The following is a 17,858-nucleotide window of genomic DNA, read 5'->3' as shown; positions in this document are numbered from 1 at the left end:
ATAAAGTCTAAACACTATAACTTATAGGTTATAATTAATAATTTTGATTATTATTTTTGGGTTCCTCTCCTGATTTCTTGCTTTTCTTGGTTTTCTGTTAGAATACTTAGATATTTTTCATATAAATAAAAAAATATCCAAAAATAATTCTTAAAAACTCACACATTTATTTAAATATAATCTATGTTATAATAATTAATCATAAAATTAATATAAAGAAAATTAACTCAAATAATATTTTATAATTTTACCAAAAAATTAAAAAGTAACTTAAATTTTTTATAAAATAGATTTAAATCTTAATAATTTTAATTTTATTCAAATTTCCATATTAAGTTTAAAAAATTTTAGTAAAATATAAGAAAAATTAAATTTAACTTAAATAAATAATCAAATTTGCCTTAAATGTCTTTTATATTGAGTAACTAAATAGAAATTTATTAAAAAGGAGTGAGAGAATTAATTATCTATCTATCTACCTAAAAATTAAATAGATTGGATATTTTTGAGATAAATACTTTAATTTAGAGATTTTTATTTATGCATTTTTCTATTAAATGCTGTCATTGAATTTAATTTAGTTCAAGAGATATCAAATAAATGCCGTATTTCTTATTTTTGTTTGAATATTATAGTGTGTACTAAATAAATAAATAATTGCCAATCAAAATTGTATGAAAAATATTTGGTTTTCTTTTTAACTTATGTAAAGACTTTTTTGGTAGTTTGTTTCTATGCATGTATATATCTATGTATGTGTATTAATACAGCTAATTTATAAGAATTGATTGAAATTTAGCAGAAAATAACTCTCTAAAGAAAAGCAGATTTTTATAAAATTTAAGTTAAAAATTAGAAAAGGTGGAAAGAGTTTTGTTAGATTGAATAGAAAAAACCTTTAAGCAATTACAGTATTTTATAATATCAATAGCACCAATACTGTAATAGATTGAGTAGACTTACTATTTTCTAGTTACTTAATAATTTTTAGTCAAATTTTCTAAGGGCAATTCATTATTGATACATATTTGTGAATCATTAACAACGTTTTACTCATGCAGCAAGAAGCGGATTTCAAGAGAAAATATTAAACCAAAATAGATTTTTTATAGAAGGAAAACAATTAACTGAGAGACGAAAATTTGAACTTATAGAAGCTTATCAAATTATAGCATGAAAAATAAGAAATTTTAGAAGAAATCAAATAGATTCAGTGCTAATATTCATAGTCTTACTTACAATATGAAAGGGCTGGATCATTATAAAGCAAATCAAAATCAATTTAAGCAAAATGTAATTGCCAAGAACTTCAAAGAACAAATAGCATGCTTTAATAGTTATTTAATAAAACTATGATCGAAAATAAAAGAATGGTAGCTCTTATAAGTGTTATTCAAAATGAAAGAGATACTGCTCTATCAAAGGTACTACTTATATATAATAAGTTAAAAATATAATACCTCTACAATCAATTAAAAATTAACTCTTTTCAATAGCAAAAAAATAATCTTTCGATTGCTCATCAAAATAAACTAATAGGCTTACTTCCTTACATTCATTCATTTAGTTTTTCTAAAAAAAACACATATTTAAAAAAAAATTTTATAAATAATAGGCTCTCATCCACGAATAAATTATCGAAGGGTTGCAGTTAGAGGAAATAGATTTGATAGAGTCATTAAACGGATAAATAATTGCTCAGAAAAGCTGTATACAACAGTAGTGCAATGAAATAGACACACTAAACAAAAAATTACAAGAATTTAATGTTGAAAAAAAAGGTCAAAATATTATAGAATTAGAAAAATTCTCAACTTTACAATAAAAAGTAAATTAGAAATTGTTTAATATTATTTTAAATCCTAATTTCAAACAATAAAAAAAAGGGTGAAGATAAAAAAACTTCATAAAAAGTAATAGAACTAAATAGTTTGTTAGAATAGAGCTTAGAGTAACTAAACAGTAAAAACGCAAAAATCAAATTTCTTGAAGAACAAAAAAATGAGTTAATTATGATTAATTCTGTAAAGTTTTAAAATATTTAATAAAATTTCATTTTATTTTAATTTAGATATCAAAAGTTTATAAAAATATAATTCATTTTATTTTCTCACTTCGAACTTTTAAAGGAAAAAGAATAAAAATTTAAATATATTAATTGGTTATATACTAATTATATTTTCATACATACTAAAAAGCTGCTAACGTCTGAGCTGCAACAACTTAAATTCAATAAAAAAGAAAACCTAAGTCTCTCTAAAATAATACATAGTAATTTATTTATAATTTCTATTCAGTTGTGTGTTTTTTTTTTTATTAATGTAATTGAATTTAATTTCTTGAGTTTTGTTAAGCAAAAAAATGAGTAATTTAAAAAATAAAAGAATCTTTGATCTCAATCTTGATTAGCATTATATTTATTGATTATCTTCCATTTTAAATTTCGAAAACGATGAATATTTAAATTTTAAGATTCAAATTCAGACAGATAGTCAGTCAACTATTTTATTAATTTATCAATGAAAATGCTGATTAAATTTTAATTGAAAAAAATAAGTTGTAAATAATTTCATGAAAATATTTGCTTATTTAATAGATTAGTACAAAATATTTGGTGATGAGGACATGTTGAGTAGCAATTATTCAAATTTAAGCTATAATGAGGAGGTGCTTCCAGATAAAGTGAATTTCAAAAAAGATAAGGAAGATGGGGTATCTTAAAATCAAAGATAATATTCTAACTCGCCGATGTACAAAACGTTGAAGAAAAATCAAAGTAATTAATAAGGGGGAAACTTAAATATCGCGAATAGCAATAACAACAATATCAGTAACTTATATTTGATAACAGAAGGACAATAGGGATAAATAAATTCTCAAAATAACATGAGTTATATTAAACCTAATGAATAAAATCAAAGCACTAACCCAAACTTAGCCATTAATAAACTGAACACTCTTAATAATAGCTTCTAAAATGCTTCTGTAATTTCTAATTTGAATGTACCCAAGTTAGATCTAACCAAAGCTTTCAAGGTGCAGTAAATAAGTGTAAATAACTAAATGAAACAAGAATAAATTAAGCAATAAATATATAGCTAATACAAATCTCTTATTGAAAAGAGAAAGCTTTTGTAGAAGCGCAGACAAGAAAAACTTATTACAGAAGAATAGTATCTATTAAATAATTTATAATTTATTTAACAAGATGAAGAGTTAGTATAGGAGTTAAAACCTATCCTTGAAGAGAGTTCTCTGCTCCAAGAGGAGATTAAGAAAAGCAGAAAGAGTTTGGAGACTAGTTATTTTAACTTAAGATAATAGGAAAATTTGATTGACACTTTGAAAAGAGATCTAGCTGATGCAGTTGATAAAAATACGATTCTAATTTAATCTAACATTTAATATGAAAATAAGTGGAAAAAATTTTAAATTTATTTTAGTGCTTACAAGGATTTCTATTTAAGTCAACAATCTACTTCTTTGATGAATACTTGCTCAACAAGGAATCATAATTTAACTTCAAATTAGAATGGAAATAATAACAATAATAATAACTAAATAAACATAAGTAACAACATACCACAATACTCTAATACCTAATAGCCATATAGTCCTTACATTTTAAGTAATTCTGAGAAATAAAATAACTTCAATCAAAGCCACTTAAATCATCAGTACACTTCCTAAGTAAACAATGTAACCTTGAATAATAACAATTATTCTCATTAAATAAGCATAAACTAAATAAATCACACAAGCAGCATAAATCCTTTCATTCCTTCTGCTCATGGAGCTATTGATTTAGAGTAGATCCCATAAAATTAAAACTATGTAAATTGCGCTTAAAACTAACCTTACTTTTAGTATTATGAGCAGCTTGGATAAAAGGTATTTGATGAGCAGGATGTTCAAAATTCTGTTTTTGTCCCTTTGTCTCTTAGAAAAAATAATGAAAAACATTATCTCAATATACATACATAAAGAATTAACAAAAGATGCAATTAATACTAATTTATCTCCAATTCAAATAATCAAAATGAAGAGCAAAAGATAAACATTATGCAGAGCACTGTTGCTGCAGCTCCATTCTCATCTAATAATTTTTAAAATGTTTTTAGCAATCCGCAATCTTAACAGCTAATTGCTTTAAATGTATTTAATGAGGAATAATTTGGCTAAAAGTATAATAAATTTAATCAACCTTAAGTTAAAAACATCTAAGAAGCCAAGAGCAAAATCATCTCTCTTGCTTAAGAACTTTATTTCTGTCTTGGTCTAAATAAAATAATTCCAAATTAAATGGAATCTCCTATTTAAAATTTCTAAAAACTTTACAAAACTTTAGATAAAAGCAATCAAAATCCTGCTCTAAATGATAAATAAAAAAAGCCTTCAGTTGCATAAAAAAAAAAGAGAAGTAACAACTTCAAGTCAAGAAGCTTTTCCCCATAATGGAGAAATCATAACAATCGTTTGGTGCCATTGCCATTTAGATGTTTTCTTAAATACAAAAATATACAGCCCCTTAGAGCTTTGCATGTCAAAACCATGTCAATGCATAACGAAGATAAATTAAATTTTAAGTTTTCAAGTACTAAAATTAACTCAGATTTTCAAATTATTTGAAGATATCTAATATCCATCCATCTATCCATCCGATAATTATATCATAAAAGCAATATCGAATTCTCCAAACTTTATTTTTAAAAAAAATCAGTAATAATTTTATTACCAATTAAATAATTATATAAATCTATAAGTAAGTAATTCAATTAATAAGTAAATAAGTAAATAAATAAATAAATAATAAGTTTATTCCTATTTCTAAGATTATTTTGTGTACATAATATATTTAAATTTCTTAAAATAATATTTATGTTATTCATGTAATACATTAAATATTTACTATTATTTAAAGAAGCTATTCAAACCTAAATTTTACAAATAAAAGTCCCTTTAAATCACTAAAAATAAACAAATTTTTAGCATTTATTTTTGAAAAGAATAAAAAGGAGGATTTTCTTTTTATAATTAAAAAAATTTAAGATTTAAAACACCACTAAACTTGTTAAATAAATAGGCACTAATATGAAATAATTAAATTTTCATTAAATAAAATTCTGTGGGTATTTATTTTACAAGAAAATATGATATTTACATTTATTAACAATTAATGTAACTAAAAACACACTAATTAATACCTAGATACAGACAACTTTGATTATTATTAAAAAAGGAGTATTATTTCATATAAATGATATTTTTAGATATTTATTTTCTCAACAAATTTTTTAATTAATTTAATGTAAAACGAAAAATTATTTATTTATTTAATTATTTTATTGCTAAAAAATAAATTTTTTGTTTTTTAATATTTTTTAGCTTGAAATTTAATTGATATAAAAAATATGATGCTTTTTCCTCAAAGTAAATATTATGATTGATTGATTGATTACACTTAGATAAAAATAATAAAAAATGAATTGCACATTCAATAATATGAAATTAGTTAAGTAGACTCTTCGTCATTGTACAAATAATCATCATCCTATATTAATAATTTTAAATTTAATTGATTATTTTAAAACATAAAACAATAGTTTATTTACATCTATTTATGAATTACGCCCTTTGAATATGCCGTAAATAAAGAATATGGTTTTCAAAAATAAAAAGGCTACATTTGAGAAAAAGAAAACCATTGCAAATAAGGGGAAACTAAGACTCATTCTATTAGTAAAGTATTAAATAAATATTTTGTTATTAAAAGATATTTAAAATATGTTTTGATTGTGTAGTTAGTTTATTGAAAAAAATTTTACTTATTATAAAAAGTAGAAATATTAGACATTGAGCAGACATATTTTATAGATGAAGAAACGCTACCCAAAGTACATTGATCTCCTTTAACGGTCCTCTAGGCTCCGAATGTCGTATATTAAGGTGATATATACATAATCTGAGATGTCATTACCATAATACAAATAGAAACAAAGAAAGCAAAGATTATCAATGCCTAAGGTTAAGATGTAGACCTTCTAATTTCGTAATTCTTTAACCAAAGGTAGTTAAATCCTAGCTTGATAATACCATATAAAAGTGCTATATACATATATCCTGCAATTATAAAGAAAAAGAAGTAATCCAAGGGATAATAACTGCTCAAGTAAACTAAAATTTAATCTAATGGATTGAATGTTTATTTTCTTTCAGTAATGTAACCACATCTTAAACCACAGCTTGATCCTTAAATCTTTTTTTATACAAATTTTGATATTTTATAAAAAACATTCTATTAAATTATTTATTTTGATTACTCTGTCGTATGTTGAAAGGAACAAAGAATAATAAAGCATAAATGAAATGACAAGTGATGATATTCCTAACAAAATTCTAAAGGGAGCAAGAATTTTGAAGAGAGTTTATAGATTGTCGTTAGTATTTTCTTCTAGCTCGCTGATCCTCGAAGTCTTAAACTGAAGAATTCTTTAAACATAATTTAAAATATTAATTAAGCCAACTTATTTATTTATTAATTAATTAATTGTTTACCTTTCCCTTTTTCTTAAATTAGCTAAATTTTTTTTGTCATGGTTGGAGATTTTTCCATGTGATTTGGCATATTTTCCTTAAATTGTTTTTTATTATTGTTTTACTTAATCCAAGTCTGAAAAAACTTCATCTTTTTCTTGACTCAGGGATTTTGTACCTTTAATAAGGTAGAGAGGAAGCATAATTAATCCATAACTTCCGTAAATTATCCATAAAATACTTCCGAAGCTAATAAATAAGGCTATACAAAAAGATATAGCAGACTCTCCAACTAATAAATAAATTCAATTAAAGTGATTATTATTTTAATTTTATTAACAAATAAATTAAGAAATTACGATGTTCTACATCAAAAAGTTCTTTAACCCAATCTACTTCATCAACACCTTCACTCTATGCTGATCTATCTTTTTCTTTAATAACTAATCCTAGCAAAAGGAGTACACTCACAACGAGTATAAAGAAAGTCTAATTTGTAAATAATCATAAATATAAATTGAACAAACAAACAAACAATCAAATTATTTATTTTTAAAGATTTTAAGTTTTTTTAGCTGTTGGTTAAAAAAACTGAAAATAAATAAATAAATTAATGATTAAAATAATTTACAGTGTTTTGTAAAGCTTTAAAGAATTTTGAAGAAGTTGAGGTTGTGTCCATCGAAACATCTTCATCAAAATCTTTCTATTTTTACTCGCAATAGAAATAACTAAAGGGTAATAGGATAAATGAACATAAAATCAGCACTCCATATATTTCTAAATTTCAAAAAAGAAATAAAATAAATATTTTTGAATTATCTAAATGCATTTATACTTAATTCCAATTCTTTCATGAATGTTTGATTCACATTAATTTCTAGTGTTGAAAATGTTTTTTCCTATTTTGTATTTTAAAAAATGAATGTTTGCTGAAATATTAAAATTTGTTTGTTTGATTGTTACCTTATTTTATGTTACAAGAATATCAATAGGGATAATCAATAAACATATCATGCTGAGTACTAAACTAATATTTTCATAATGAATTTAATAAATTTATTTGCATTGAATCAAATATATTACCATATTATTACTGAATATTTTGTAACAAAGTACTACTCTGATGGATCTATATAATATTTATAAATCATCCTTGCGAATAAATACAGGACCTTTTAAGTAAAAAGGGCAATCAATATTTTGAAATGAGTTATTAAAATGTTTTCGTTACTGCCATAAGGAATCCAAATAATATCCAAGTGAGATACATTTATTTTCTTGCTCTATTTTATTTTTATCTTAAAATTTTATTTGATTATTGCTTGTTGCTTGATTGTTTTTTAATCCTAGCTTGTTGGTGTTTCTGCTTTTTTTATAAATATCTTTAATAAGTATTTAATAGAATTTAATTATTTAGTAAATTTTAATCATTTTTGATGGAATAAATCAACATAACAAAAAAATCAGTCATTTAAAGTGATTTTTAATTAATATTCAATTAAAAAAACACAAACAAAATGTTCCAAGAAATCGTTTTAGAAAAATTGATTGTGTTAATTAACTATTTAATTTTCTATTTTTGATTTCTTAAAGAAATTTATTGTTGTTATTAAATTACTTCTAATTTTCCTTTTTTAACAAAGATTTTCTCATTATATTCATTTTCTCAATCATTTTACGTTTTAAGATTTTCTTAAAAAAAATTAAAAAATAATATCCCTGCTAAAGTAACCAAATAACATCTATTTATATTTAGATTTATTCTTTAAATTCAAGAAATATCTAATAAAATTATTTGCATTATCATTATTTTTGTTTGTCTTTTAACAAAAAATGAGTTATTTTTTTTATAAAAGATAGTAAGAGCGCTAATTGAGCAGCCATTTGTATGCTAATAATTATATGGAATATTTTTTGAAATACTTGATTACAATTGACCACCAATCTTATTTTATTTTAAAAAGAAAGAAATTATATTTTATAAGAATTATAAAAAAAAACCGGATTGATAATTTGAAAATTAATTTTATGTATTTATTTATTAAATTAATTAATGTAAATTAGAAATAACAAAAATATTATAAAAATATTTGATTTAAGTTAAATTAACAAGTGTTTTGTTAGCTTTTTTGATATTTTTTAGTACTTCTGTCAAAATGCAGCTTTTGTTTGATATTTTAAGGAATAATAATTTAATATTGGACAATAATTTACAGATTATAGAACATTTTTTATACAAAAATAAAGAGAAATTAATTTCAAACATTATTTTTCAAACAATTATTGTGGAAACTTTAAGCTCTTCTATTAGAGTTGAATTGTTGAAGAAGTGGGTCTTGTTAATTGTTAGAGGTTTAGCTATCATAGACTTAGTTGAGAAGATGTTTGCTTTTGGCAGTTAATTAATTTATATAATCTTATTGGATATTTAGTTTGTCTTCGTTGATGAGTTCATCTCCAAAAGAGATAGCTTCTTGAAGGTTGTTGTTAGAATAAGGAGTAAATGTCGAAGCATCATCTTTATGATATCTGTTTTAGTTTGTTCTAGTAAGACTTTGTGAAGGAGAAGTAATATTTGCAGATCTATTACTAGTAATTATTTTTTGTTTTGATGAGTCATCTTATTAGCTTAATCTGTTAGTCGAGTAGTAAACAGTATTATTAATTAAATTATTGCTTCCTTCATTAGATTAAGCATCCTTGTTGTTATCCTTATTTATTGTAAATTGTTTCGAATTCAACTAAGAGGGATTAGAAGCATTAAAGCTTATTCCAGAATTATTTTTTTCTGCTTAACTATTTTTAAATTAGATATGAGGAATGTTAGCTTGGTTTAGAGCACTTTTTACTGATAAAGTGTTTACATTTGCATTACTGCTTTGAGATCTTGAACGTTGTAAAAATTAATCAAGTTATTAAAGTTTATTTAACTTTTGAATAATATCATCATTTTCACTTTATATTTTTTGTGCTTGATAAGAAGGACCATTCGTATTAATTTACTAATTATTTTTACTCATTGAATTTATTAATTGATTATTTGTATTGTGTTATGGACTTGATAATTTTGTTTATGGATTATTCATATTCAATTATTATGGATTGTTCACATTATTAGATAGATTATTATTTAATGAAACAATTGCCTTATCGTATTTGCTTGGCCTTTAATTGTTTGATATTATTTAATCACTTTAAGATTATTAAAAGTTCATTTAGTTTTTGTTGAGCTCTTCTTTTATTGGGTGAGGATTGATTTCTAGATCTCTACTTAAATTTAAGTTTTAAGTAAATTAGTTAAATTGTTTAGGACTCAGCTAGGTTTTATTACTTTTCCTAACATCTTCCAATTTATTTTCTTGCTTGTTAGAAAAATACTGTAATTCTGCATTGCTGCTTAAAGATTTTCCTCTACCTTTTTCTTCCTAACATGCCTATGAGATATGTTCTTAATTGAATTTTTAGTTTTAAAAATCATTATTTAAGAAATTTTTTTAAATCAAATTGCCTTGCTTTATTATTTAATTGTTATTATTGATATTATTATTACTATTATTATAGTTGCTGTTTTAGCTTGCAAATTGATTTGACTGAGATTTATTGTTACTTTGATATAACTTTTAATTAGATTGATTGTATTCATTTTATTGAACGCTGCTGTTAAATGTGTGGTTAGGTGGAATATTGGTAGAAGTGCTGCTGATGTATTTATTTTAATTGTTTAATAGTGAAGATGTAGAAGCTAAGTGATGGTTATTCTTTAAATTACTGTATGTCATACTTTATCCTCTAATGTGACTCTAATTATTAGAAGTATTTGTTTGGCTGTTGTTGTCACTCTCGACCATATTATTTGTCTTGATAAAGCCACTTCTTACGAAGTTATTCTAGAGCATGTATGATGGATTATTAACATTACTGAGTTTAGAAATGTATGAAATATTTTAATTGTTGTTGTCTCTATTAACTTAGTTTTTGTTATTATTACTAAGATTTTAATTTATTAGATTGCTATAACTTGATGTATTGTGGTTAGGAGTCTAAAAGATTGTATTTGTTGAATGCAAACTTAGATTTTTTTATGATCTATTTTACATGCTATTTGTAATATTTTGTAAATGGTTCTGAGAAGATTAAGCTATCAAGCCTTATTAGTTAAAATTAGAGCTTATCATATTAAAACTACTTTATAAGTTATTTTGAATAGGAGAGCAACTGATACCATCATTCAACAACTTCAAAGACTAATTATGATGCAAGGTTTAATTGAATTATAAATTGTTTTAATTAGGATTATTTAATTAAGATTGCATTAATTAAGTTTAAGCGAGGCTGGTGTTCTCCGAGTTGTTGTTTGCTTATGCAAAGTTGCTTGTGAGCTGTATGCTCGATTTATAAGTATGGAAATTTTTCTTTTTTAAAGAAAGACAGGAACTTTCAATCATTTGATGAATTTCTTTAATATTTTGTTATTCAAGTTTTTCTTTCATGAGTTATCTTTCTTTTTTAATTGTTTGCTTTTGTTTCATTTTTAGCTTTTCATTCGCCACTTCGAGTTAAATCTCATTTAATTGATTAGAAACTTGCTAAACTTTTAAATGAGCTGCTATAACTTCTTACTGTAATTACTAATTCTAATTAGTAAGCTGATTTTCTCTTTAATCAGCTATTTGAATTTAAATTTTAGCTTTTTCCAGGCCTAAATGAAGTCCTTCGATGTCAGTTTGCAGTAATTAAACCTACCTAAGAAGCTATGAATTTTCCTATAAAAGTACTTAAATTTCATCTCTATATTCTGTAATTTGTTTGTCTTGACTGTGGAATTGAGCCATTTATTCCTTTTATTCAGATAAAAGTCTCGTTTTGAACTCGAAATTAGCCTTTTGTTACTAAGATAGTGTTTAAAATTATTTTAATTAAGAAATTTTCTCCTCAATTTCAACTTCTTGTTGAGCAATTTTTTATAAATTTTGTAGCTCCTTCTACCTGTATACAGCAATTTCTTTCTATAATTACTCGATTAGTTGTTTATTCTGCTCTTTGCATTCTTCTCTAACCTTATCCCCTTAGTTATTCAATTATTGATTTATCCTTTGCAAATCTTCTGCTTTTGTTAGGTGTTCCTGTGCTTCAGTTAATCTGTTCTGCAAGAATTGATTCTCCTACTAGCATAGCTCAGCTTCCTTAATCAAAATATTTATCTATGAGTTTAATGAATCTGCTTGCATCTGCTTTTAGCCTAATTCAATAGACAGACTATCTATCCTAGCAATCAATCTTTACCTTTCTTCAATTATAAGAGCATTTTCTTCTTTTAATCTCTTTATATCCTCCATAACATATTCTTCTAGCAGTAATTTTTCACTTCTCAACTCAATTTACTTCTTTAAGTGTTCTTCTATTTCCAGCTTTGTTTTTTCCTCGCTTTTATTTCTTTTGGTTTTTCTGCCTTTTTAATGAACATCACTTGATTAAGAGTCGCTCTATTCTTCTATTTCCTCATTATATTATTTTTTGAATCTTTTTGAGTCGCTGTAGCTTTTTCTCAAAGGATTTTTAGAGTTATTTATTTATCTTTCTCTACCATTTCTAGTATTTTTATTTTAACCATAGCCATAATCATAATCATCAAGATATTCATTATCTCCACCATCCATCAAATCTTAATTGTAACATTTATCTTTATTCTTTTAATTATAAATCCTGCTTTTTTATTATTTTTATTTTTTTTAACTTTGACTACTTCTTAAATCTTCTTCATATAAACCTTCTTCTTCTTCAGAATTATTAGGGCTCTTATTAACATACTTAGAGCTTTATTTTCTCACCCTCTCGTTAAACTTAGGTGAGTGATTTTGATTACTCAAATCTTCAATATCAATCCCTTATTTAAAAAACTTATTTTTCAAATCACTAAATTACTCAGCTAAAGCATTATAATTTAAATTTAATTTCACTTCATCTTCTTTACATTTAGAAAGAATTTAAAGGAACCTAATGGAAAACTCTTCTATTTAACTTGTATATTCTTTCCTTAGAACAAAAAATTTATCTAAAATTTCTTTTTAAACAATATTATTGAGATCTTCTTTAAGATATTAAATGGTTTTCATCAACTACTTTATTTTAATACTAAATTTTATCTTTAAATCTTCAGCATTCCTTAGCTTTTTGCTTTATTACTCCACCAAACTAGATAAATACTCTTTTTCCTTTTTAATTTACTCCTATGAGTCTTTTGAATCATTTAGCTTGGCATTTAAATTCTCTAGTTTACCTTACAAAACAATGTTATTGCTTCTTAAAGATTGAATTTCATTCATATCAACAGTAATCCCTTATTAGCGTTTCTCCAATAAAAGCATCATATCTTGATTTTGTTTTTTCTCAAACTCCTACTCTTTCCTAATCTCCCTCAATTCAATATTTAATTTATAGTTTTCTTAACATTGATTTTCTGCTTTATCTTTAAGTTGTTTAATCTATTAATTTAATTTCCTTTCAATGTCTTTGAATTTACTTTATATCTCTTAATTCTGTTCTTCTAAATTCTTTATATCTTCTTGTAATAGCTAGTTTTCTCTTTCCTTGCTATCCAATTCATATTGTGCTTGCTTAATCTTATCTTTTTGTTCACTGAGTAAACTCTACTTTTTACAGAGATCTTGATTTAATTTTTAGATCTCTTCTTCATATTATCTACATTTATTCTATGAAATCTCGCTTTAAGATAAGTTATAATTCAAAGAACTAATTTAATCTTTTAGCTTTTCAATCTATTGTTGCTATTATTTAATCGTATTATTTAATTCATTAACAGTATTGTTTTTATCTTTTTCGCTCTTTTCCAGAATCTCTTGCTTTTCTTTCTTAACAGCTTCAAACTACTCCCTAGATATGGTACTATCTTCAATACTTTTAATTTTATCTTTCATTTGCATTTCCATTTGCTTCATCTCTTGCTTAAATTACAGCTCCTGAAGTTGTAAATTTTTTTCAAACCCTTCTTTTTAATTTTCTAGTTCAACCTATATTAAATAAGTTTTAAAAGTTCAAGAAATAATACTTCTTAACGAATAATAAAATGTTAAATTCATTAATAAATCTTGATAAAAATAATATCTTGTTATTAAATTAAATTTAGAATTATTATTTGATCTTCTTTAATTTTAAAAATGATATAAAATTATTAACAAACACTTTTCTCTAAAATGCATTCTTAATCAAAGTTCTTTTTACTTTGCTTTTATTTTAAAACAGTATTTTTAAAAATGATTTCTTTAAACTTTTTTTACTTAATTTAAATGTTTCAAAATTAAATTAATTGATAAAAGATTTCACTTTTTTCTACTTTTCTTGTATATAAACTCTAATTTTTATATTAATTCATAGCTTTGAAAAGACAAGAAAATATCAATCAGATTTAACAACTAAATTTCCAAAAAAATAAAATATTTTAAGCTTTTTAAATAATATGAAACTTGCAGATTTATTTGAGGTATTTTTGCTATGATAAAATTTTAAAGTAAGAGATTTTGATTAATCATTTAAATAAAACCTATTCATCTATTTAAAGAATTTTCAATATAGATTTATTTACGATGTAATTTTTATACATTTTAACTAATCAACTTTTATGATTTATTTTTTTGGTTTTTTCGAGAAAATATTGAAAAATATTTATTTGCTGTGCTTTATTTAATTGAGAAATAATTAAAATACCTTGGAATTCTGCTTGATACTTGAAATAACTGCTTCGTATTATGCTTGGACTTGAGAAATCTATGATTCAATATGCTATATTTACTTTTAATAACCATTTTTTTCTTCATTGTCTTGCAGTTGGAGTTAGTAAATTTGCTTATTTTGCTCTTCTTACTTTTCTTAGTATTCTTGTAATTTGTTTTTATACAATTAAATTTTTTCTTTGTATTTATTGACTGTATTGAGGATAAACTTTTTTTAGTTTTCTTCATTTATTGCAATAATTTGCTCATGCTATTTTTGGATCAAAAGATTTTCTTTTTTCTTATCGTTCAACTGATTTTCTAGAGACTTTATTTGCTTATCTAGCTCTTATAATTGGTTCTAATTCAACCTGATTTCTTCATTCTGCTTAGTATTTGCTTCGTTAGACTATCTTAGAAGTAACTCAAGCTCTCTTATGTTTTTCTAGCATAACTCTAATTCGTTTAAATGACGACCCTTTATTTGAGACTCAATGAGATACTAATTTTCTGTTTCTTTAATTTTATTCTACTACTTTTAAATCGACATTGAATATTCTCTTATCTGTTAATGCTGCTTTTCATTTGTGGCTTCTAATTTTTTTATTCTGTCTTTGTAGAGATCCAATTCTATTTTTAACTCACTGCTGATCATTTCCATTTCTTCTAGATTTTTTTAGAATGTAGCTCTTTATTCGTTTATTTAACAGATTAATATCTCTTATTCAGAAGCTATTCGTTTGTTTTCCATTTAAAGATGTTCATTTTTTATTTTTAGCATGCTTATTTCTTCATTCAAAATTGCATTCGTTGAATGAATCTTATCATGTTCTTCGCTCATCTAAAGAATCTCATTTTGAAGTTCCCTTTGAATCTTTATAATGAAAAAGTTGTTTTGTTACTCTATTTACTCAAGCAATTGCTTTAAAAATTTGCAAATAGTAATTCTAAAAAATTTTAGTGCGAGCTAAATCTTTGGCAAATTAATTAATTAGAATTGAAGAAAAAATAGATAAATACCTCGAATTTTTCATGAGAAATATTTTAGCAATATTCCTTAAGCATAGTGTATTAAGATTTGAGTTACTGACTTTGCGTTTATCTCTCAGACTCAAAGATATCAAAAAACAATTCTGTCATTCTTTATAAGATTTGATTGCAAGAATATTCATTTTCTTTTAGACATTTCATATTGGGATCATCTAAAATTTAATAAAATGATTATTTGATAACAGAAGTTATTGAATCTCTTGTTTTTAAATCATCCATTTTATTTATGCTTATTGATTTTTTACTTATCCTTATTTTTTAATCTAAGTGACTTGAACGTTTACAGAGATTCTTTTAATGAGTTATTGCTATCGTTGCACTAAATAACTATTTAAAATGGATGTAGCTAGCTAAATCTCCTAATTTAATTTTATATATTTAGAATATTTTGCTGAATGAAAATTGTATTTGAGGATACAGTTGAATGCTATAACTTGTTTAGTTTATACCCTCCTAAATATAAAAATTAAATTGAAATAAATCAATAATTAATGTATTTTTTTTGTTTTGTTTTTTTTTCACTTTAATCGGTTGATTTAAGATAGATTGGTTGATAGCTTTTTTGCTTTATTTATTTAATGGATAAAGCAAATAAATAAATAAATGAATTATTACATTAATTTCAAATTATTTAACAAAAATAATAATTGTTGTATAAAGATTTCTTAGTTTTTACATATAAAATTAAGAGTTCCATTAAAAAATGCATGATACAGAAAAATTTCTGTTTTATAAGTTCTATTTGTAAATGAATGAATGAATTAATATATCCGTTGAAAGTTATCAGCTTAATTTGTATGTAAAAAATAAACCTCCTTTTTCTTGATTTACTCTTATTTTAAATAATTACCACATCTGTTATTTATAAAACTTAGATAAATAAATTTCTTTTTAAGCTTAAATTGCAATGTTTATATGATAGATAGATGTAAATGCATTAACTTCTTATATTTCTGATTTGACAATTAGTTATCATTCAAGTATATTTGCTTTTATTTGTTAATTCACCTTTTATCTATATCCTAGTGTAAATTTAAATAGAATAAATTATTATTCATAATTTTAAAGCTAAGCAAGTAAAATATGTTAAAATTTTTTCCTATTCCAGCATCTTCGCTAATATTTAGTATAAAATTCAAATTCTTTTAATGTGATAATAAAAATCTATTTCTTTACTTATTTTTGCTCAAACCGTTTTATTTATTTATTTTTTTGATATTTAAAATGTATTTCAAGAATAGATTTTTAATTTGGCTTATCAAAAAAATTTAAAATAGTTAAAATTTTAATCTTTGTTTACAAGTCATATAGATTTATTCACTCATCGTATTATTTTTTATTACTTAAATTGAAACATGAAAATTAATTTAAATTATCCTTTACCATAAATTTATACCTTATGTTGTAAATGTCTCTATCAAATAAATTTAATGTCTCCTTTAAAATTTTAAAAGCTTATGTAAATATTATTAAAAAATTAATGTGTAAAAATGTTTCCCTTTCAATTTTAGACCCTTTAGACTAAAGAAGCAAAATTTTGTTTGGTAGAATATATTTTAAAACTTTATAATTAATATGTTAAAATACTCTGTAATTCTCTAAATGTTTTAATTTTATCATAGTAAAAAAATTACTTATTAATAACCTTTCTGCCTGCAAAATTAGTGATGTGTTAACAATAAATAATTCCATTTAAACAAAATGCTATTAATAGTAAAACTATTATTGACATAATTTATATTAATATTGAATAAAATAATTTAATTTAAATCTTTACTTCTATTAGGGACTAATAAAAGTTACTTTAACTCAAGCTAAAATTCTTAAAATAAAGATGCATGCTTAAATGATTTGATGTTTGTTTGCTAGTTCATTAAGATGAGAAAAGATTCTGATAATATTAATAATGTCATGAATTTTTATAAGGAAGATTTAGTTTGCAGAATAAAAATGTAATAAAATGAATAAATAATAATTTGAGAATATAAATAAGAAGATCCAAAAATTTTAACACTCATTTTGTATAGAATTTAAAATCATTGCAATAGATGCTTATCTATGAGAAGAGCGCCTTAATTAAAAAAAACAAAGATATTAGAAATTAATCAAGCTGATATAGCCAGATGCATACAAAAATAATAATATAAGATATGAAATGAATGAATGGAATGTTTTTATGCCTGCATGCCTTTTAAATCTTTAGATTGAAAAATGATTAATTAATTATTAAAAGTAAAGAGAAAGGTTAATTATAATTTAGAACTTTGACAATTAGTTATGCAAAATCAAAGAATATTTAGGAGGAGGCAATCAATCAATAAATAAATCAAATAAAAACACAAGTATATCAAACAAGAAAGTAATAAAAAGCAAAAAAGAAAAAAAATTAATAATAAAAAGAAGAAAGAAATAAAGAAAGAAAGCAAAAATTAAGAAACAAGATCTAAAACAAAAGATAAACAAGAATAAATACAAAAGAAACAAAAAAATTAAAAAGAAGCAAGTAATTAAGTAAGTGCATATAAGAACTGATTGTAATAGGTT

The 17,858-nt window shown here is 23.3% G+C and overlaps 3 protein-coding genes across 3 annotated transcripts; 1 reads left to right on the top strand and 2 right to left on the bottom strand. All coding sequences in view use genetic code 6, as the record gives it.

The window, feature by feature from the left end:
- Positions 1 to 1,055: 1,055 nt before the first annotated feature.
- On the top strand, positions 1,056 to 4,629 carry TTHERM_00013510 (hypothetical protein; the record flags this gene model as incomplete). Its single annotated transcript, XM_001008330.2, has 5 exons — positions 1,056 to 1,424; positions 1,616 to 1,828; positions 1,887 to 2,024; positions 2,199 to 2,271; positions 2,597 to 4,629. The coding sequence occupies 5 exons, from the start codon at positions 1,056 to 1,058 to the stop codon at positions 4,627 to 4,629; spliced, it is 2,826 nt and encodes a 941-aa protein (XP_001008330.2).
- A 781-nt stretch (positions 4,630 to 5,410) lies between these two features.
- Positions 5,411 to 8,001, bottom strand: TTHERM_00013500 (LMBR1-like motif protein). Its single transcript, XM_001008329.3, has 11 exons — positions 7,769 to 8,001; positions 7,621 to 7,709; positions 7,501 to 7,564; positions 7,373 to 7,436; positions 7,166 to 7,314; positions 6,894 to 7,023; positions 6,556 to 6,826; positions 6,321 to 6,489; positions 5,826 to 6,256; positions 5,613 to 5,733; positions 5,411 to 5,551 (listed from the first exon to the last, which is right to left on the bottom strand). The coding sequence occupies exons 1-11, from the start codon at positions 7,988 to 7,990 to the stop codon at positions 5,495 to 5,497; spliced, it is 1,767 nt and encodes a 588-aa protein (XP_001008329.2). The 5' UTR covers positions 7,991 to 8,001; the 3' UTR covers positions 5,411 to 5,494.
- Positions 8,002 to 8,795: 794 nt separating this feature from the next.
- Positions 8,796 to 15,785, bottom strand: TTHERM_00013490 (hypothetical protein; the record flags this gene model as incomplete). Its single annotated transcript, XM_001008328.2, has 3 exons — positions 15,285 to 15,785; positions 14,260 to 15,138; positions 8,796 to 13,565 (listed from the first exon to the last, which is right to left on the bottom strand). Exons 1-3 carry the CDS (start codon positions 15,531 to 15,533, stop codon positions 8,796 to 8,798), a joined length of 5,898 nt encoding a protein of 1,965 aa, XP_001008328.1. The 5' UTR covers positions 15,534 to 15,785.
- Positions 15,786 to 17,858: the final 2,073 nt, after the last annotated feature.

The sequence above is a fragment of the Tetrahymena thermophila genome (genome assembly GCF_000189635.1).
Source record: "Tetrahymena thermophila SB210 genomic scaffold scf_8254803, whole genome shotgun sequence".
NCBI classification, from domain to species: Eukaryota; Ciliophora; class Oligohymenophorea; order Hymenostomatida; family Tetrahymenidae; genus Tetrahymena; species Tetrahymena thermophila.
Note: the sequence above shows the minus strand (reverse complement) of the source record. Positions and strands in the feature narration are given on the sequence as shown.